At 33.4% G+C, this 23,256-nt stretch overlaps 1 protein-coding gene across 2 annotated transcripts in view; it reads left to right on the top strand.

Moving 5' to 3' along the window:
- The window catches only part of LOC124535842 (echinoderm microtubule-associated protein-like 2), an 85,930-nt gene that overhangs the window by 29,195 nt on the left and 33,479 nt on the right, over nt 1–23,256 (top strand). The window contains exons 1-4 of one of the 2 annotated variants that reach the window (XM_047112228.1): nt 16,776–16,976; nt 20,327–20,521; nt 21,534–21,645; nt 22,293–22,430. In XM_047112228.1, the coding sequence (XP_046968184.1) occupies nt 16,898–16,976; nt 20,327–20,521; nt 21,534–21,645; nt 22,293–22,430 (524 nt within the window). In that variant the 5' untranslated portion in view covers nt 16,776–16,897. Of the gene's footprint in view, nt 1–16,775; nt 16,977–20,326; nt 20,522–21,533; nt 21,646–22,292; nt 22,431–23,256 lie in introns of those variants that run through there. The other variant, XM_047112229.1, reaches the window with a different exon arrangement.

Raw genomic sequence — 23,256 nt, 5'->3', positions numbered from 1 at the left:
CACAATAACATCTTATAGTTGTATACTATACATCTATAGTAGCGCAATAATTATCATTGCAGACACGGACGCAAATTCGTTCAATACATCGTTATATTCTCTGTAAATATATTCAAAGCAAATATATGTATATAGATGACATCATCCGGTCATATATACTGTTTTGTCACTTACGATGGATGATGATTACGTGATTGTTTTGTTCGTATTAATTGTAAAAATACCTACTTTTATTCTTAATGGCGATCTGAGATGGCCCAGTGGTTAGAACACGTGCGTAACCGATGATTGCGGGTTCAAACCCAGGCAAGCACCACTATATATATATGTGCTTAATTTGTGTTTATAATTCATCTTGTGCTCGGCGGTGAAGGAGAACATCGTGAGGAAACCTGCATCTGTTTAATTTCATCGAAATTCTGCCACATGTGCATTCCACCAACTCGCAATGGAATATGTTCCAAACCCTCTCCTTAATGGAAGAGGAGGCCTTATCCCAGCAGTGGGAAATTTACAGGCTGTTACTATACTTTATTCTCAAAAGCCTCATCCATCCACAAGAGTACCTGTTGGCGAATTATCATTGGTCGATATCTTATACATGATATTCATTATGACTTCGAATACATTACAGTTTTAAAGTCGGTGAATTTATTTTTAATTTTTGTGTAAATGTTGATATAAATAGTATGAAGTACAGTGGAGTAGTGAGTAGCAGTCTTCTTCTGTTGTTTAATTTTTTGTTCATATCTACTCCTTTTTCATTTGGAATAGACTGTGGTATACAAAGGCTTTGAGCAGACTCGTCTAGGTGGCATTATATATACCAACAAAGCCTTGTATCGATGTTTGAATGGCAACTGAGAGCGTTGACATTTCAAGATTGATTTTTTAGTGTTAACATTGCCAGGCTTTGCCAAAATGCCAATTAATTAACTATTATCGAAAATTAAACGGCAAACTTTCTTCAAATTTAATATTTATTGAACAAAAACTCTGGCATTATAACATTTCGAATTTCTTTTATAAATCTACAATAATACAAAAACTTAATGCAAAAAAAAGCAGGTCACAGTAACTACTATTTACAAATGGTGAATGGTCTTTTATATTAATACACAGTTGTTTCTTTGGGAATACAGTTTCTTTGTAAACTTTTCATTTCTTTGGAATGATCATTTCTTGCTGTGCCTTAAAGACATTAAATTCTTAAGATATCAATTCGTATTTTCCTCTGTACTTGATATACTTTCGTCTAATCTTGAACTTACAAAAAATCTAATAAATGTTTGGACCCTGGAAAAGAGCGTGGTTGGAGTTTTGGAAATAAGATTATATTATTGATGTTCAGATATGTTTAGTCACTCGATACTGTATCTTAGACCATTTTTTTCTTGAAAATGTAGATTTAATATTTACTGCTATTATTGATGTTCTAAATCAGACGACGATTCTTTCACAAAGAACTACCACTAAGTAGAGACCACTAGGCCTACACCGATGGTTTTTAAAAAAAAATCACTTTCAGATTTAGTTTTCTGGAAGAGATGGCTGATTAGCCATAAGTACGGCCATTGTATAACACATAAAATAATTGTTTTTATATATTTTTATGTTGCAAGTATTATATATATTTTATTTTCTTTTTTTTTGCTTTTAATCCTAAGATTTCTCTATTCTTGTTACAATTAAAAACATTTAATTAGAATTGGCTAGTGATGTGGTCTATTAGATTTATTTCAATAGAACCTCCTTCGTAAGAACACGTTCGTATCATAAAATAATTGTTAACATGCGTTTAAAAAGTTCCTACGTTTGTTTGTTCATAACAATGGCACAATAATAAGTTGTACGTGTCGATTTTCGACTCGCCGATTTTAGGCGAACTCCTTGCTTTATGCATGTGTTGTCAATAACTTGCGCACGCGCGGAATATTTATGTGTTGTTTGACGTCGATGACATTAGAAATTGAAATGTCTGACGTCATGTCCGGAGTCACTGGTCACGGTCATCTCAGGGTCAGAATATGACTTTATATCCTTATAGTCTGTACTAACCTTTTTGTACCAGTTATATGATTAAACTTCGAATGTTTAAGTCATATATTTTGCCCCACTAATATAGGCATGAATTATAATATTAAAGTATGCATAGCATCCTTGAATAAATTAATTATACATGAAAATAGGTCGTAAAGGCTCAGGACAAACTCATTATGCTAAATTTAAGATTTTAAGGGCATCACGTCGTCGTCGTCTATGTACTTGATTATTTTGAATTACCCTTGTTGAAATTCATCGTTAACATAATCACCGTATCAGATAAAAGCCAAAAAAGCAACAACATCTGCCTAAATTCTTCCATGGAAATTGTAACTCCGTGAATTTTATGAGATGTTGACTTCGTAATAATGATCTTGGTCTATTGTAAATAACCAACAATCCAAATGATAGCCAACATGAGCAAATTCTATATAACATGAATGAAAAAAGACAAAATATTATTGCTTATCCTCTCCCCCTTGGACCGCGGAAGCGTTCGGACGTGTTCACTGTGTTGAGATTTGTGCGAAATTTTAAAATTTAAATATAAAAACTTTAGTTAAATTTCGAGGTTTTGAACCTGTGTCGTGTCGGCGTGAGTTCGGATGTGTGTTGCTGACCGCTACACCAAACGTACGGGTGACGTCAATTCGTAATTTCTGTAATACATTCGACACAAGCAACTACATTTTAATTTGCGGGTATTTCTATGAACACTTCTAACAAATCCTCAGCTAAGCCAAATACCTACAAACAAATGGATCGTACACCGCCTAATTATGTTGCTCAACGTAATAAACGAGGCAGAGAGAACGAATGTGTCCACGACTTCGCAAATTTTCGGGACAGCATAGAATTAATGATGTCAAATATGATGGCCGCACAAAAGGAGGATATAAAGAAAATTCAATCTACACTAATGGAAATAAAGACCGCAAACAGCGATATTCAAAACACGGTGGATTTCCTTGCATCTCAAAATGAAGAGTTGAAGAAGAAAATTGAGCAATTAGAAATACAAACTAGAAAGGATAAAGATTATATTACACTTTTAGAAGACAAAATAGAAGAATTACAGCGTGAAAACCGTAAAACCAGCATCGAAATTAAAAATGTTCCAAAAGTGCACGATGAGTCACTAATAATGAAAATGAAATGTTAATAAAGTTATTCTTAAATCTTTCTAAAAATATTGGTTGCGATATTGATGAAAGGAATATTAAGGATATTTATAGAGTCCACAGAAAAAATAACACAAATAAAACGCATATCATAACTGAGTTATCATCCACGATGCTGAAAACAAAGTTCCTTAAACATGCCAAAAATTATAATACAAAAAACAAAGAAAAACTATGCGCCAAACACTTGGGTTTTACAAAAAATGAATATGAACCAATTTACGTATCAGAACAACTTACAGTCAAAGGGGCCCGCTTGTTCTTTTTAGCCCGCGATCTTGCCAAGTCCCGGGACTATAAATTTTGCTGGTCATCCTATGGCAAGATATACGTTAGAAAAAATGAAGAGTGACCGATAATAGTTATTAAAAATGAATCGCATGTTAATAACTTGATACAAAAGGAATGACTATATTTTGTAATTAATTTAGTTTTAAGTCAGTTATTTAACTTATTTTTATTGTTTATTTTTGTTCGTACGACTAATGTTTTTATTGGCATTAGTCTTTGTTATAAACTATTTTATTCCGGTGTTATTTATAATTTATTAGATTTTTATGTAAAACAACTATTTCGATTAATTCAATCCAAAATCACACTTTATATGATGTATTATTATAATAAAATAACAAAAAATACACTTTGCAATCAACCACAACACAGCAATTTGCCTAAAAAAACCAGTGAAAGTATGGAAATAAGTCGAACCCACCGCTTGCTTGGAAATATATTATGATCAATAAACTTCAAATTTTGAATGAAATTGATAATAGTGAATCATCAGTGTCGATTTTCTGCAGTATAGAAGATTTACCCGAACATATGAAATTTAAAAACCAATATTTTACTGTTGTATCCCAAAACATAAGAAGTATTTACCGTAACTTGGACGACTTTAATGTAAATTTGCTTTTATTTAAATTTAACGTGGACGTGATAATTCTATCAGAATGCCGAATAGATAAAGATAAACCAATTCCAGGTCTTTCCAACTATAGAGCCTACTGTACAACAAACCACCTTAATCAGAATGATGGGGTTGTTGCTTTTGTTAGGGACGATATCCAAGCAAATGTTAATGAAGTAATGTTGATGGGTGCTTCCTGTATCGAAGTTACTACGCCTACATTTGTTATTTTGGGTATTTATAGATCACCGTCAAATATAAATGCGGATTCTTTTGTTGAATCATTGAACAGCCATCTAGAATTACTTACATCTCGCAGTAATATTATACTGACTGGTGATATAAATATAAACTTGAATCCGAAAACAACGGAGCAAACATTTGAGAGGAACAATAGATTAAATTACCTCAACGTGTTATCTCTTCATGGTCTTCTTCCAGCTAACTGTCTACCAACAAGGGAAAACAGTTGCATTGATCACGTAATCCTCAAACTAGAAGAAACAAAGTATTTTGCTTTTTCTGCTGTTCTGAATACTACGATAACAGACCACCATATGGTATTTTTATCCGTGTACTGTAATAAGCCTCTTAAGGAGAAAAAACCAAAGAAAATTGTAGTGGATTTTAAAGAAGCCTACCATAGTTTGACCCTACAAAATAAATATCTAAATTACTTAAACACTTCCAAACAAAGTGACCCCAACATTTTGGCTAACCTACTAGTTGAAGTAATACAAATTTGTTTAAAAAAACACACTAGAAGCGTTTGCACTTCTAGTAATAGACGTATACTCAAGCCTTGGATGAATGAGGGTATCCTGCGTTGTATTCGATTACGAAATATGTTGCAGAGGAAATTGCGAGCTAATCCATGCGATGAAATTTTAAAAATTACATATAAAAGATACCGAAATTTCTGTAATGGACGAATAAAAAAATTAAAAAAAGATTATTTTAAGAAACAACTGGCTATATCAAAAAAAGATTCAAAATTATTATGGAAGACGATTGACGCTATAACTCAAATAAAAGCACCGAAAATACCTTGCACCAATCTTCTCAAGCTAGAAGAGACTCCTTTACAGTCAGTTAATCAGGTCAACCATTACTTTTCAAGTATTGGTAGTTCCCTTGCTCAGGCTATTACTGATAACTTACATGCTGTATGTACCGGTCCAGATATTTGTAGTCCCCAGGTAACTTCTTTTGTGCTATTATGTACAGATCCATTAGAAGTAGAGAGTACGCTTATGAACTTAGATACAAATAGTGCAACAGGATGGGATACCATCCCGACCGCATTCCTAAAAATGGCCAAGGACATTGTTGTTCCTATAATAAGTAAAATAATTAATTTGAGTTTCGAACAAGGTACATTTCCAGAGGCCTTCAAGCAGTCTATAATCACACCAGTATATAAGAGTGGAAACAGGGATGATATAACAAATTATAGACCAATATCTGTTTTGACCTGTATTTCAAAAATTATGGAAAAAATAGTGAATAGAAGGCTCCAGAACTACTTTGACAAATACAATATCATTTCCAAATCGCAATATGGTTTCCGTAAGGGTGTGTCCACTGAGGATGCGGTCGGGGATCTCACCAAACTAATTGTCCGGCAGGTTGATAAGGGCAAAAAATGTTTGGCGGTGTTTCTAGATCTGAAAAAAGCCTTCGACACGGTGTCTGTGCCTATTCTATTGAGGAGATTGGAGGGTCTTGGTTTTAGGGATAAATCTCTTTCGCTTCTCACAAGTTACCTTAAAGACAGAAAGCAATCCGTCAAAATAGGTGAATTTATTAGTGATACTGTGACTGTTAATTACGGAGTCCCCCAAGGAAGCGTGATTGGCCCGACCCTGTTTTTGATTTACATTAATCAGTTGTGTGATATGGAGCTTGAGGACGGTCAAATTTTTACCTATGCAGATGACACTGCCATCGTATTCGTGGCAGACACTTGGTCTTCTTTAAAGAAAACAGCGGAATTAGGACTTAAAAAAGTTGCAAAGTGGCTAAATGAAAACTTATTGACTTTGAATATCTCCAAAACGAATTACGTTTGCTTTACGAAAGTTAGCAGCGCTCAACCAAAATCCGATTTTATGATAAAAATACATAAATGCCCTGACGACCTCGAGTCTGATTGTGACTGTCCTCAAATAAATAAAGTTGCTAGTGTAAAATACCTTGGTGTTATGGTTGACCAAAGATTATCTTGGTATTCGCAACTGGAACTGATGATAACTAGGGTTAGAAAGTTTATCTGGATTTTCAAATCTCTACGGTGTGTATGTGCAAAGCCCTTACTAAATAAAGTGTACATAGCTTTAGTACAATCGATCTTGAGCTACTGCATTCCTGTTTGGGGTGGAGCAGCTAAGACTAGATTCCTTGAACTGGAAAGAGCTCAAAGATGTTTGATAAGGGTGATGTACAGCAAACCACATAGATTCCCTACCACTGCACTGTACGAGATAAGTGGTCTACTTACGGTGAGAAAACTTTATATAATAGCAACAGTATTAAGGCTTCATAAAAGCTTGAAATATTTACCTCCATTAACAAATAAACGCAGGAAGTACACAGTGCCATATAATGAATCTATCAAAAGTAAATTTGCCTCAAGACAATACTCAAGACAATCTATCTATTTGTTTAATAAAATAAACCAGGAAGTGGACATATATTCCCGTACATACTATAATTGCAAAAAAGCCTTAACAGACTGGCTGTTAAAACGTAACTATAAAGAAATAGAATCCCTGCTTGAATACATCACCTAACAAACTGTTGGAAATAAACAAGGCAAACACAAAAACACGCATTCATACAGTCCCTTATACACACACAACACACACACACACACACACACACACACACACACACACACAGACAAACACTGCTCACAACATGCATAAGCCAACACACTCACAAAAACACATGCTTAAGTCTTACGCTTCAGATACTCTCACATCCTCACGCCACACATACCCTCAAACATATTAATACTATTATAATAATACACATTTTAGATAAAATTAGTTATTGTATTACCGTGATTGTCATTATTTAAGTTTTAGTATGAGAAAATTATTATGTAAAGTGTAGTATGTAGTATATTTTGTTACTGCTGTCTCGTAGTACTTACCGCTGATTGCATAAGGGAAGAGCGGGGCCTCCTACTACAGGTATTGATATACTTAAAAGGGGGTACCCAACGATGTATAAACAAGTGTACTACTTTGAATGAAATAAATTATTTTTTATTTTATTATTTTATTATTTTAAAATAACTTTGTAAGTTATTTTTATTAAGTAAGTATTCGCCCCGTCCGTACGCTTGAATCTATTAAATTATGCAAAGAATTTGCATGCATTTTTCATCAATAAATATGGTGATTTAAGAAGAAGGATTATATGTAGGTCAATTATGTTGTAGTAAACAGATATGTTATTAACGCGCAAAAAGTGAAGACTAGAAAACGTCCTAATTGGGACGTTTGCCTTTAGTTGTTTTACGTAGTAATACGTAATACATCATAATTACGTAGTAATACGTTTTGCGTAATTAAAACATCTAGTTATCCCTTTTACTTATTGTTTTTATCAAGCTATCCTTTTTATTTTTAACGAAATGTAAAATTAAACTAAAATAAACGGTCCCCGGCGCGGCACACTTTTTTCTGTTGTTTAGTATGAATATAACATATCTGTTTATTAGAATATCATTGATGTAGGTATAACTCAAGCATATTATAGCCCAGAAAGGGCGAGAATTTCAACTTTACAAGTGAGAAAAAATCTACTAAAATTTGCACGTAGACCCTTATGGTACCTACTAATAATAAACAAATTCCTATTTATATACACGTTTAATCGCCTACATACAAAGTTTTACCTACATGTCGCTGTATGTATTTGCTAGTATTATTCCAGCTTTAAACGTTAAGACCTAAGATGGTTGTACGATAAATGGTTTAACAAAATAGCGCGTTATATTTCAACAATTCCGCAGTAAAGAAAGCAAAATCTCTCAGTTCTCAAAGGTTTTCCCAGTCGAATGTCTCGTTGCTTCCAAGAAACCTGTTTTGTGTGAGGTTGCGAATTCCAAACAAGTTACAGGTCGACACGGCAACTTATTTTTAACTGATCCGACCCGACTTTGTCTATGGTTTACGCCGAATGGAAATTTTATAAATCTATTTAAATAAAGGAGTTTTTTCTTATATTATAAAATATGAAAGTAACTCTATCTGTAAGTCTTTCACCGCCAGAAGTCAGTAAGTCAATCACTGAACAGTATTTGAGATTATGAGATTTTGTATGTAGTAAAGTTTGAACTTCAAAGAAGGATAAAGTTGTTGTCATAATAATCATATATATGTATGTATGATGTATGTATGTATGTATGTATGTATCTTATAACAAAACATACATCGTGTTTGATTGGATTTGATATAAACAAATTTGTATGTTTAGTATCAGTATTGCACCCGAGCGAAACCGGGGTGGGTCGTTAGTTCTTGTATGTAAATTAGTAAGGCAGTCTCATCAGACGTAAATAAACATCGATATCGTTTTTTCACTCTCTCTTAGACAGGTCATTTAAGCATTCATAATTTAACAATTTGCATTTTATTGATATGCATTTCGTGCATTTTTGTGTTGTTTTAAAAAATCCGTTACAAGTTTAAGTTTCCTTTGGTTGGTTCTGGTCAGATCACGGTATTTCAGGTGGATTTTTACTTCGATTAACTCTACATGGATATGATTACGACTAAACATTTTTTGTAAATCGTGTTCCGTTCCGACATTTTTATTGTTTCTTATGTCTTTAGAAAATGCTAAGGCAGGCCGTGACAGATATACAGAATGCTTTCGCTTAGAACTTATTTTCTGCCTTCTCACGAACTTTAACTTTCTTCCCGTGAGAATTGTTGTCTTAATGTAATGAACGCTTTGTCTCTTTCTAACATATTCGTTTCATATTTTTTTGTCTCCCTCAAATGTGATCGTCGTTGAAGATAATGTTTTGTTGCGTGATTTATCATCAAACATGCTCCATTATGACTGACCAATCTGTGAACTGAAATTATGATAGAAGTGTCATGTCATGTTCAGCTGATTCTAAAATAGTTTAACTGCCTCGTATTTTGGCAAATTTTTAGGACTGTAGAATCAGAAGTCGTGAGTACAAACGCTGAGCCCTTCCAACAAAAAACAGAAACAACAGCAACAGCATCTTAGGTATGATGTCTAGTAGACTGGATTGTGTATATGTCAACCATTGATGTGCCATTTCAAGTGGCATAGAAAATAGTAAAAATAACCTAACTTAAACTAGGAAATAAGTTCTTATTGTTACTAACAAAATGAGTCTTTGTTACTTGATAAAATATAAATAAAAAGCAACCTTTTCTGATCGTGCCGAATGCTGTTCTATCGATTTGTTTTCGTGTTCATTCATTTGGAGTTTATGCTCGATGTTAAATCTTAACATGACCGTACATATCGAAACTTACAAGCGATATCATGTACATTCCAATCAATCATGACTTTTAATATTGTAACACTTGTTTTCGCCCGGAGCTTTCTCCGTGTTTGGTGGAAGGATACACAGATATTACATAATTATGAGTGAAATATTTCTCACCATAAATTGTAAATACCGATAGATTGTAATCTATCTAGAACACTTTTACTTGGTGGTAGGGCTTTGTGCAAGCCCGTCTGGGTAGGTACCACCCAGTCACCAGTTATTCTACCGCCAAATAACAGTACTCAGTATTGTTGTGTTCCGGTTTGAAGGATGAGTGAGCCAGTGTAACTACAGGCACAAGGGAAATAACATCTTAGTTCCCAAGGTGGTGGCACATTGACGATGTAAGGAATATTTAATATTTCTTACAGCTTCATTGTCTATGGGTGATGGTGACCACTTACCATCAGGTGGCCCATATGCTCGTCCACCAACCTATACCATAAAATAAAAAAAAATAGAACAGTTGTTCCCAAACTTTTATTGGTTTCGGTGGACTGCTGCCACATTTCTACCACTTACATAAAGTCGCCAAAAAGTAAAAATTGTGTCGCTTCTGAGTTATGTCCCTATTTTCCGATAGGTACAATAACGAAAAATAGACATTTTCTAACATTTTATTATTAAAAGAATATAATTACAAGAAAAAAATATTAAGGTAATGTAAGTATGCTTACATTTTTGTGTTAACATCTTCTAGACCCCCATTTTTTATTTAAGTCTACGTAGACCCCCATCATGTCTCCCGTGGACCCCTGTGGGGGTCTGCCTGGACCAGCTTGGGAATCACTGATCTAGAACATGAACATACTACATACTTAAAATTTTTATTTTATTAGAATGTTATTTAGAATTCCAGATAAGTTAGACAATCTGTAACCTAAATGAATAATTTCTAAACTTTTGAAAATTACGTTTTACTATGAGTTTAATAATGTTTCGAAAGTTTATAATTCATCGCCATTTAAAATTAGACAGTGATATATACAATTTAATATATTACAATCAAAACTAAATATATTACAATTTATTATGGCCTCGAGGTATGGTAATAAGAATAGAAATTTTATTTATAAATTAAAAATAAAAACAGCCTAAGTTACTCCTTATTACATCAGCTATAAACAAACACACAGACATACAAAAATTGTAAAAAAAATATACTTTAGCATATGTATCATATATATACATACATAAGCATTGCAAACAGACACTGCAATTTTATTATATGTATAGAAGAACATATTTTTCGATACCATTTCTGGGCTTACCATTCAATGTTGAATTCGCTTAAATTATTATCACTGCTAAATTGTGGTCGGAGAATGACCAAAGAGTTTATTGTTGTAATGATAATTGAGTACTTTTTTTGTTTCTAACATTGTGTTACGCTGTGTTATTGTATGAACTTTGAACGAAAAGTAAAAGTCAAATTCTTTGAATACGTTTTAGAATTTCATTTCGAAGCTAAGGCCCAATCGTGTCACGACCATCTTATAGGAAAGTCGCGGATTCGAATCAGGGCAAACATTATATACATAAATAAATAAATATATGAGACAACATCACATACATTACTCTGATCCCAATGTAAGTAGCTGAAGCACTTGTGTTATGGAAATCAGAAGTAAGGACGGTACCACAAACACCCAGACCCAAGACAACATAGAAACATCGAACCCGGGACCTCAGAGTGGCGTACCCATGTAAACCGGTGTACACACCACTCGACCACGGAGGTCGTACATATATATATACATACATATGATAAATTACTTGTAAAGCATGATGTACTTTGAAAAATAAATACATCGATGAAAATCGACTTTGATTACAATACATCACAGCGTGACTTTTAAACGTAGTATTTACATATATGCTATATACTGTTACTTGAATTTTAAATATAATATAATACGTTAATTATAATAAAAACAAATGTATTCAAGACGAGATCTGCATTAATCATATTGTTTAGTAGGTTAACATTAATTACTCGCTAAAATATTATAATTAAAGCACTTTCAAATACATCTCCATAAAATGGTATTTTCTCACAAGCTTTATAACATTTCCTTATCAAATTCCGTATCGTATTTTCGTCCAGTGCATTGCATTAATTAACTTCAACATTGGCCTAGATTATATTTGAATATGAAATATTTTTCGGCGTTTCCTCTCTTCTTTATATATTCTTAAAGTAAAAGTAACAGCCTGTAAATTTCCCACTTCTGGGCTAGGGCCTCCTCTCCCATTAAGGAGAAGGTTTGGAACATATTCCACCACGCTGTTTCAATGCGAGTTGGTGGAATGCACATGTGACATAATTTCAATGAAATTTGACACATGTAGGTTTCCTCACGATGAATTATAAACACAAATTAAGCACATACATATAGTGGTGCTTGGCTCGGTTTGAACCCGAAATCATCGGTTAAGATGCACGCATTCTAACTACTGGGCCATCTCAGCTCAGTATAAATAAAATAGTCTATATTATATTTATATAATTGACATTCTATTCTCTGTATGTGATGTTGTCCCATATTTATTTATTCATTATTCTTGAAATTGAAACAAATAAAACATTAAAAAATATATGTCAAAAATAATTATAGAATACTACCTAGTTGTCGCCCGTGGCTTCGCTTTCGTTTTAGGGGATTGGTTGTCATTTGTTAAGCAAAAAAAGCAGCGTATGTCCTTCGTTGGAGTTCAAGTTTGCGTCATAGCAAATTTCATCAAATTCGATTCAATAGTTACATTAACATTTATAATAGTTTATTACTTAATATAATTGGTATCCCACTGGACAAACTCTATACTATCTTATTGAGGAAAAATTTAGAGCTTATTTCATCACGCTGATCCGTTACGGGTTGATGGAAGTTTCACCGCACGACCAAATTAATTTCACATCGTTGTAATTGCTTTGTTACGATATAAACTAGCAATTACATAAACCGAATTGTTTAAACTGTTCATAATTGTTTATTATTGAACTTGGCAATGAAAACAAACCTTTTTTTGTTATATGTTTATAAATGCTAGTTTAGATTCATTTAATTTGAATCGTGAATCGACTAAAAAAACAATTATGTATGCAACGGGCAGATTAGCCGTTTATATCCAATGTTATCTATTTATCTATATAGATTGTTAATTAATGAATCAGCTTCAACCACTTATTAGACTCTTTTTGTAAATAAGAACCTTTTTCAAACAACATCAGTTCGATGTTGTTTAATCTACAATATTGTTAACATAAAAAAATATCATTTTTACTTCAAGTACAAATTTCCATCCATCTCTCTCATCCAAATACATCAACACTCACTCCCCACATACTTTCCATAAGACTTTCCATGCAAAATTTCATGTCATTAGATTAGTTAAGGCTTTGCATTTTTGAATTTTACTACGTAGATACATTGCATAATAATGTTCTAACCCACTAACTACTCTCCCTCACTCCTCACATACTTTCCATAAGGACTTCTCGTGCAATATTTCATGTCATTAGATCAATTTAGTCTTTTCATTTTTGAATTTGACTTAGTAGATTAATTGCATAATAATGTTCCGACTGTTCGCTTATTACCTGGGAAACAGCGTTCACGGTTCCTGCCTCACAAGATGTGTTCAAATTGTGTAATGCCTTGTTCAAACCTTGTGCAATGTAGCTTTAACTATGTAGTTCTAAGCTCGTGGACGGCACTTGATTTTACATTAAGATACATTTGAAATAAGATTATTCTTTTATATTTTATTTTGACCCAGATAAGTGTTTTACGCGCCTATTTTTTACGTGTTACTTCTTTGGCATTGTTAAGGCTAGTTTCAAGGTCGTATTCATATGCCACAGATATGTAACGTAATACAAATGCTCGACTTTTTTGTATATCTCTTTTTGAAAATAGTTCGGACTTTACTGACGTTGTTTTGACTAAATTTTGAATCGGAAATCTTCGCAAGATTGACGTAAGCCGTTTCAGATCAATTTTAATATAAATATCTAATCAAATGCCTGTCCATAAACAAATAAATTCGAATATTAGTTACCCTAATATAGTTCTCGTATAAAACTTCTTGTAACATAATTAAAGAGATCTCTAAAAAACTAATTATCATGTTCATGTCAAAACTGTTTTGTTTTTGTAGCGAGCAATTTGTTTAAATTAAATTAACAACGTTTTTTACGTATGTTTTTTTACTGCTATCATTAAACAAATTTCGAAAGCTACAAGACAATTTAAATGAGCGTTAGATAAAGACTCATTGACTCAGTGAATAAATGATAGTACTTGTAGAAATTGGGAGGTACTTGAGGTTTTGTAGCCGTCAAACAGCAATCCTTAGTATCGTAGTGTACCGGTTTGAGACAGCCAATGTAACTGCAGATACAAGAGACATCTTAGGTCCTAAGTTGAGGAATGTTTCACATTTCTCTGAGTGTCATTACTATCAACTGGCCCATACGCACGCCCACTTGCCTCTATAATAAAAAATGTAGCCTTCGATAAATTAAGATATTCTTAAAAACTAAGTAATCTAACCAAACAATAAAGCATTATTGATTTTTCGTATTCAGTTTTATTAAGATTTACGGTTTATTTTTATTGTAATATTAAAAAAGTTAAGTAACATTCTCTAATTGATCTCTTATTGGTCTAACTCTCAGACCCTTTGATAACATTTCAATTTCACTCAAATGCAGTTTGGCTAAACTTTTAATAGGTTTAATTACACATGTAGGTTTCATCACGAAATTGTTTTCTTCTTTGATGAATAATACAATATAAAAATATTATTGCTTTCGTCTAACCCACAATCTTTGATTAAGATTCAAGCGTTGTTACCAATGGGTCATCTCGACAGAATTAAATATTTACTTTCATGCGTGGCGTGTAGTCAAAAAACTGTTACAACATAAAGTAGTTGGATATTACGTGTGTAAATATCTGAGGTGCATGTCAATCGGTCACCGCTTGTGGTACCGTTATTCTAAGAGACCAGAACATTTGAAAGTATGAACAGTACAATCGTATATCACAAAAAGATACTTTCACGAGTAATTTAAAAATCATAATCAACGCCCTTTTAAAGTTTTCTTTTATATCTTTTTTCTGATTGCATCGATTATTTTAAATATAATTTAAGCCTCGAATCTACATACAATTTCAGAATCAACAAATATGTATCATATGTAGGACCCTAAGATAATTATTATCTATTTAACAGTATTTAATTGTAGGGATTTTTGCAAGTACATCTGGGTAGGTCTGCCTCATTTACAAACAGCAATACTTATAAATTCTACTTACGGGTGCACATAACATTAACACAATATTAAACGCCAATAGCCCAATGGCTTAAAAGTAGCTTAGGGAAGTAAAAAGTCGCAGATTCAATCCTGATCTCTTAGGCTATTGTCGTTGACTACTAAAACAAATTATAAGTTTAAAAAGGGGCTTTGATACAAACAACTATTCTTTAAGAAAGGTAAAAAATTGTCTAGAAAATGTATATGTGATGTAAATGTAATGACGATGTTTTATTTTTTTATTTACGGCTCGCAAACAGACGTATGATATCTTTACAAATACTATGTGTTTGTAAATAGAATCTCGAATACATAACAAATCCATTCTAAACAAATATAATGTGTATTGATTGTATGATATGGTGGATAATATATCGCTCTTTTGAAATAATATAACGATAACGAATAATAACGAATATTACAAACATAGCAATACAATGTTTGTGATAACGACATCTTTACTGCAATATAGGAAAGGAAGGCAAGACGGTACACTTAAGGAAAAAAAAGTATAGAAAATAAATTACTTACTTTTATTAAACTTCTTCTTATTAAAATTAATCAACATTATTTATTCTACGTTACGTTAGAATCAGACTTTGATAAAATCACAGAATTCGAAGATATTAGATGATTTCCAATACCGTCAATTAGACCGTTTTACCTTCATATGGTAGGTAAAACGGACCACAAATGAAGGCAAACGGACTTAATCAGTCCTCACAATTTTCGTATAGAAATACTGTATCTGCATCCTCATCCTCCACTCCTGCGCATGCGCAGCATGCCCATAAACAACAACTTGGACATTGCACCCAAGCTTCGCTAGATTCTGAGTACAGACCAAAAAGTACAGACATACAGCGTCATCCTCGTCAGACGAACTGTTTTTTTCTTAGTTTTTGATCTTTTTACGTCAGAATTCTTGCCGGACTTCCCTTTTTTTTTAATTTCTTGTCTATTTTCACTTCTTTCCTCTCTATTGTTCTTCTTTTCAATCTCTGTTTCGGCTTGTACTCTTTTTGCAGATTTTGTGCCTTTTTGCTTTTCCTCTTTTTGAAAAGTCTGTGCTCTTAAAGGTTTTGTGTCTTTCTTAAAATTAAATGACTTTTTAATCTTATTTGCTTGCTTATTTTGAGCAGTTTCTAATTCCCGGCGATATAGCGATGACGTAATTTTTACTGTTTCTCCTCGCTTAACGTTAGCCCTTGTAGTCTTTTTCGATTTCGGGAAAGGCATTATATCTTGGGGTCCAAATACAAATCCACTAAAAGGTTCTTTGGCCCTCGTACCAGTAGATGTTATAGGTTGTCTCATATTCATTGGATACTAGTGGCTGTGAAGGTAAAACGGTACCCCGGTCCATTTTGCCTGGGTCCGTTTTGCCTTTTTGCTATGAACAATTACAAAAAACTATTTTGAAGTTACCTTTTGAGATAATAGTCGTCAAACTTAGTTAATTGTTTAATTATACACCGGTTTTCATACAGTTATTATTAGGATCCCCTATCACAAACCGAATCAAAGTGTAGGCTTATTGAAAATTGCAAATTTTACATCAATACGTAAAAAAAAATTACTTACCTTGATAAAGCTGTGTATGCGCGGTCGGCGGATTTGTGTACACTGACCGAGAGCGGGAATATGGCAACCAATATTATGACGCAATCGATTCCTTGATGGCGTTACTAATCTCGAAATAATTAAAGAGGACCATTGTGCCCACAGGGTCCGTTTTGCCTTCCTTTCCCCTACCTTTAATTTGTATCGAAGCTAGCCTCACTGCCACAATCAGCTGCCCTTGACATCTATTGGGAAATAAGGGAACATAGGAAGGGAAAATCTTCAAAAGCTTATTGAAATATGTTCGATAGTAGTGTGTGAAGTGATACATAATGGAAGGCCATGAGTCCCGAATCTCCAGGGCGAGTGATTCCCCTGGAGATACCATGAACGATGTGTATGCTGCGTGGCGTAAGTTTCTGCTCAATCATTATAATCATTTACACCTTATTTATAAATGTGAGCAAACACGCACAGGAATAGTGTTTAGAAGTAATTATTGTGTACAGTTCTTATGGCTTTTCGGCAACTTCTTCTAGACAAACTATGGTGTTAAACAAAAAGAAGTGTATTCTATATCTTTGTCAAACTTCAATTAATTCGGTTTAATGCTTTAGACTTGTTTGTACCAAAGAGCAACTATCAAAATTATAATAATCTCATGATGTATTTTTGGAAATTTTAACTTCAATTAGATATAACGATAAAAATATTTACTTGTAAAACATGATAAATAGATTTGGTTGAACTACGTCCGCCCAAAGCATGTGTCAAATTTTATAGAAATACTGCTACATGTGTATCCCACGAACCCGCAATGGAACAGCGTGGTGGAATATGTTTCAAACCTCAAAGGGAGAGGAGGCCCTTATCCCAGCAGTCGGAAATTTACAGGCTGTTGTTGTGCGGCCGCCCAAACCTATGCAGGAATTGCTTTAACTGAGCTTCCCTTCCACAATACGGATTACATAGTTGAATAAGTTGACTGGTCATATCAGAAACCATAAAAACTAAGATGCTTGAAGTTTTTGTGCATGTAGTATTGACCCATCCCCCCATCAAACTAGAACGGATGAATCCTAATTATTATATTTTCCACGCTGGCAATGTTTATGGGTGTGATGACCAGAAGGCAAATAGTCCGTCAAGGTCTGCATACGTCCTTAAAGCCTTAAGTAAATATTTGTATTAACGGTAAAAATATGTAGCAATAATTATTTGTTTTAACAAACGTGTAATAGAATGTACGACCTTCATACGTCGGTTAGGTCTTTTTACAAGTGTCGCGTGTATTGCAAAACATACGGACACGGGCGCGCCTCGTAACCTACTTGTTAGCGAACAAAAATGCCTTGTTAGGTAAAAGATAACAGTGTACTAAGATACATAATATATATACACGTATTTGTTAGATGCTATGTGGTACACTTTATACGTACACCAGCGATAAAGTTCGTGGCAGCATATATTTATCTAGGTTTTAAAGATCACCATAACTTTGCAAGGAAATGGGTTTAATTCAACTTAAATTCTAAAAAAAAATACAAGTTTTTTTAATATTTTTGTGAATATTATTAGAAACAACCATTATTTTTGTCTGTTTGTCCGGGATAATGTTGGAAACTATCATACCATTGATTGGTTTAAATTGATAAACAAGCATTGGAGTTCAGCATAATCCAAAAACCCTTTATTGTACACCGGTAAACACATAGTCACATGCACAAGAAGCGCCCTTATCTCTAAAACTGCGATCTCTTCCAGGCAACCTTAATGTAGAGGAAAAAAATAGATATAGAAAAAGGTAGAGGCAATGATGTTTTATTAAACAGATATGTTATTAACGCGCAAAAAGTGAAGACTAGATAGAAAACGTCCTAATTGGGACGTTTTCCTTGAGTCGTTTTACGTAGTAATACGTTATAATACGTCATAATTAGGTAGTAATACGTTTTGCGTAATTAAAACATCTAGTTATCCCTTTTACTTCTTGTTTTTATCAAACTATCCTTTTTACTTTTAACGAAATGTAAAAATGAACTAAAATAAACGATCCCCGGCGCGGCTAATTTTTTTCTGTGGTTTAGTATGGATATAACAAATCTGTTTATTAGAATATCATTGGGTAGAGGTGGTGGTCAATGGAGGAGATGATCGATATTGAGATAATTAAACTTGATAAAAATAATTTAGTTGATCAGTGTTGTATTTTAAATAATGATATTATAGTAATAACTACAAACAAGCCAGGATCTTCAACATTCAAAACGCAATAATTTCGAAAATACATTATGAATATCATAGATTATTCAAGCTCTCGACGAATCATATTGCGACAATTCTATTTTGTTTATTAGTCATTTGTCTTCTTGTTTGAATAGATTATGAATACATTTATTATAAATACCCTTACATCAATCGCGATCTAAAAATAAAGCAGTCATTTTGTACATTAATGATTTTTTCATTCAATACAGTTCCTTAGTACGAAACGCATTGTCACATTGTGCTGTAATTGTTGTATTGTTTGACGACAATAGCAAGGAGCCGAATTGTTCCACTGACCTGAAATCTTTATGCGAAATCAGAATTACGCAATTTTATATGATTAATTATAATTATTTATTTTTTTATAATATTTGTCAAAATTGCTTTTCACAAATGATCGCTGAATATGACATGCTAAAATGATTTTTTTAATTGTAAAACTTATAAAATATGCGAATCAAAATGCCATGTACGTCACATATGTCCATAGTAAGACGGTTAACATGTCAAACATTAGATACCAAGTGAATTCTTACAGAAATGTAGCCAATTCCTACATACTCGTACATAATTCTCACACGATACCCCAGACTTGCCGAAACCCTACCAAAAATTGAATGGGATTTCTATAAACAAATAAGGTATTCTATCTAGCTCCATTAGTGTATAATTATTTAAAACAAGAAAGTAACGCCACAACGTATTAGCAGGTGTACATTTTAAATATATGAGATAAGATGCTATTTTACAATGAAACATTCATTGATGCAAAATTTCACCTGTCGAGCAGATGCGGCTCGTAACTAAAACAGATGGAGAACGAATGCATCTGCATATAACAATGGATGTTTCTATATCTTTTTAAGATGATTAGACTTATAGATAGATAAATTAAACCTTTGTTTAATCAGTGTACACTATACGTTACTAAACCTCTCAGACCTAAGGGATCCTTCTCTACTTTCAAGACGAGTTTGGTTAGCTTGTACCAATGCACTTTGGTAAATTTTGATCCATTTACGAACAATGCAATATAAAACAGACTTTAATATCGTGTATGTCGTGTGTCTATGGTGGGCATAGACTAGGCGGTGAGTTAAATAGGTGTCGTTTACGCCGTATCAGATATCCAAATTGTCAACGTTCCTGGCCTCGTCTGCTGACAAGGCAAGCCACGTAACGAGTATTATCTGTCATAGATTATATTCTTTTTGTTGTTAAGGCTTTGAACGAACCCGTCTCATTGTGTCCAACTCATTATCACTTTTACTATAAATTCAAACGCCAACGCAATAACAGGCTTAAGGGATCCCCTAGGCTGTGTTGACTTTATGAGGAGTGATTTGTACCTCATCCAAGAGCGAATCTATTGACCAAAGTCTGATTTAAAGTACGAGGTGGTCGCTTAACTTATCTGCCTTCATAAAGTCTAAAATACTTCCAATAAAATTAAGGTTTTGTTAAAGTCTGATGTTTATGGTTTCTTTTTGCAGATGAAATGCTAGAAAGCGAGGGCGCAGGCCTGGCGGCGCGAGTGGCTGAACTCGAAGTGAGATGCTCGAGACAAGCGGAGGAGCTCCTCTGCCTGAGGTCGACGCTGGCAGACGCGCTCCGGAGACTCAACGCGCTTGAAGGTCGAGCTCCCGCTACATCTAATGTCCAAAGAAATGGAGGGGGAACTTACACAGGTGAGCGCATATTCTTGATTTTTCTTCTTTACTATCATTATACATTTTTGGCATATTCGATTATTTTGGAAATAATCATATACGTTTCTGAATTAGAAGACTTATATGCCATAAAATAACTTAACTGTAAGTTCGATACTGGAGAAATACTGTAGCTTGAGCTAGCGTGTAAGGTCGGTACTAGAGAAATACTGTAGCTTTTTAATCATAAGCGAAGATTGTGGGTTTAAATTCGAAAAGGGACCCTTGTTTGTTCATATACTTAATTTGTGTTCATAGTTCATTATCTGTTTGGAGGAAACATCATATCTCACCTGAAACATATTCATACATTTGTTATATTTTATCTCAATTTTACAATCCTGTAACAAATATTAAAACAATACACGAATTGATTATAAACAACAAACTAATAAATATATAAATAATGTAGAAAATATTAATAATAAATAATTGTGTTTTATGTACTGACCTTCAAAGTCGTTATAAACTTCTATCTATCTTTACAATACACAATATAAACTAGGTAGGATAGATATGGAAACACATTATATACGTACAATAAAATTTATAATCATTATTTTAATGAGTTAAACTATAGAATTATTGTCACTTCTAAGACTACACGGACAAGATTTAATTTAACATAATATAACTTGATATACAATATTCTAATTTAAAGTAATATTCTGGTATTAAATAAATACCTTAAAAGAGTTGAGTCATGCTCTGCTTGTTTCAGTATTTCAGTATGCACAGTTGCAAAAAATATTGATATAATTGAATATATACTAATGTGGAATGCGGAACTAGTTGCGGATGTCGAAATTGATGCGGAAGCTCCGCATTAGCGGATGCAATGCAAATATTTGCAACATTCCCAATATATTTATAAGGCATTGTCCTACTACTACAACGCGTAAGAAATATGTGTCAAATTTCAGTTCCTTTAGTTTAAAAGTAAATATTCCATGTGTCATATATTCATATAACTATGATTGGTTATTCGCAGAGCGCACAACGGGGACCCCGACCCGCGAACTGAGAATCAGACAGCCAACCTACCGAGAGAGCGTCAAACGAACTTCCAGCTACGGTTCCAGTGCTTCATCCCTTTCACAAAGGTAATTCGTTATATCTCATGCAAGCTGTAGTTGCAACGAGGCAAAGATCAAAGATTATACATATACATCTTGTTTGCAGCTTCAGAAAAGTGCCACCTTTTACCCTATATAACGTACAGTTTTATTTTAAATATTATTATTAAACGTGCTAATATCGAATTGGGCCTACTATATCCTGTATTGATATGTATACAGTTGTGTATTATAAATAAATTTCGACTAGACAACTGCCAAGACACATCCCTTTAATGCGCTTGCGCTGTGAGCGCGAATGTTAGTGCATTCCTTACTCTCATAATCAAGAACTGAAAATCTAAGACCTCTAACGGCTTTGAATTCTGTAGTGAAGTACCAAGCTCATATGTTACAGAATATTTCGTGACAAAATAATCCAGAATGATATATCTCGTAGCTTAAATCTAACTGACAAACGTGACTGCCGCCTTGCCACAATTTCGTGTTTCACCTAGTATGGATAAATTTTTAAAACCAAGTCTAAACCATCTTCATCAAAAACATCGATCATCTTATAACTTCGATACTTCTAATAAGAAATTGTTTATAGATATAGCGAATTAATCATTATTATTTTTCTACTTTAATTTACATTTAAGTATATAAATAAAAATATAATATATTTTTTTAAGACGCGGCCCACAACATCAATCGACGGGCTCGCTCCAGTCAGACTCGCCAGCGTCGTCATCCTCCCTCTCCCCGGCACCCTCGCCCTCCCCGCGTGCGACGCCAGCGCCCCTCACTCCACACCCAGTGCAGCCGTACAGGTAACCGAGATAATATTACCTTACCTTGTGACAAACTCTCAGGTAAGTAATAATTATTATTAGCACGCCATATAGGATATATACGTAATATTTTTAAAGACTCAGGATCGAATGTATGATAAGAAATCAGAGCTTTATAATAGTTACTAAAAACCAGTTTCTGTGACTAATTGCATCATTGGTTCAAATGAAACTATTAGAAAGCCGAAAATATGAATCATTGCCGCCATTTTATTTTGCAATTGTAGTTTCCCAATTCAAAACATTTACTCATGAGCATATTTATTTCACATTGCACGTTTTCGGTATATTGTTACACTGAGTTATTAAATTTATTTTTTTAACTTAATATGATATCATTAACTCAGAATTCGATACCGTCAACAGAAAGATCGGCTGTCACTCTGATTGCTCAGTACTGACTGCAGCGCAATTATGAAATTGCAATTTTATATTGATATTTAAAATCCGTTAAATTTTATTTGGAACTACTATAATAAGGTCTAAAGTATGTGATAGTTCATTGTTCTATTGGTATTAAAACAATGTACAACCATTGATTCAATTTGAAAAAAATATTTAGAATTCAATCAAAATTATAATAAAGGTGGGCGATAAGATACTAAGTCATTCAATCATTTACAGATCTAGTATCATTCAAAGTAAATGTAGTATTTAGGCTTTAGTTGTATAGGAAACCCGGAACTATTTCCTATATCATATCTCCTATATTCATGTAAACATTCCTTGTGTTCTTAAGACGTTTTAAAAGTAAAATATCATTAGATCATTATTTTATTTTTACAACGTCATCGCTTGTTTCGCT

This window comes from Vanessa cardui, chromosome 15, assembly GCF_905220365.1.
Source record: "Vanessa cardui chromosome 15, ilVanCard2.1, whole genome shotgun sequence".
Classification (NCBI taxonomy): domain Eukaryota; kingdom Metazoa; phylum Arthropoda; class Insecta; order Lepidoptera; family Nymphalidae; genus Vanessa; species Vanessa cardui.
This window is presented reverse-complemented; position numbering and strand designations above follow the sequence as displayed.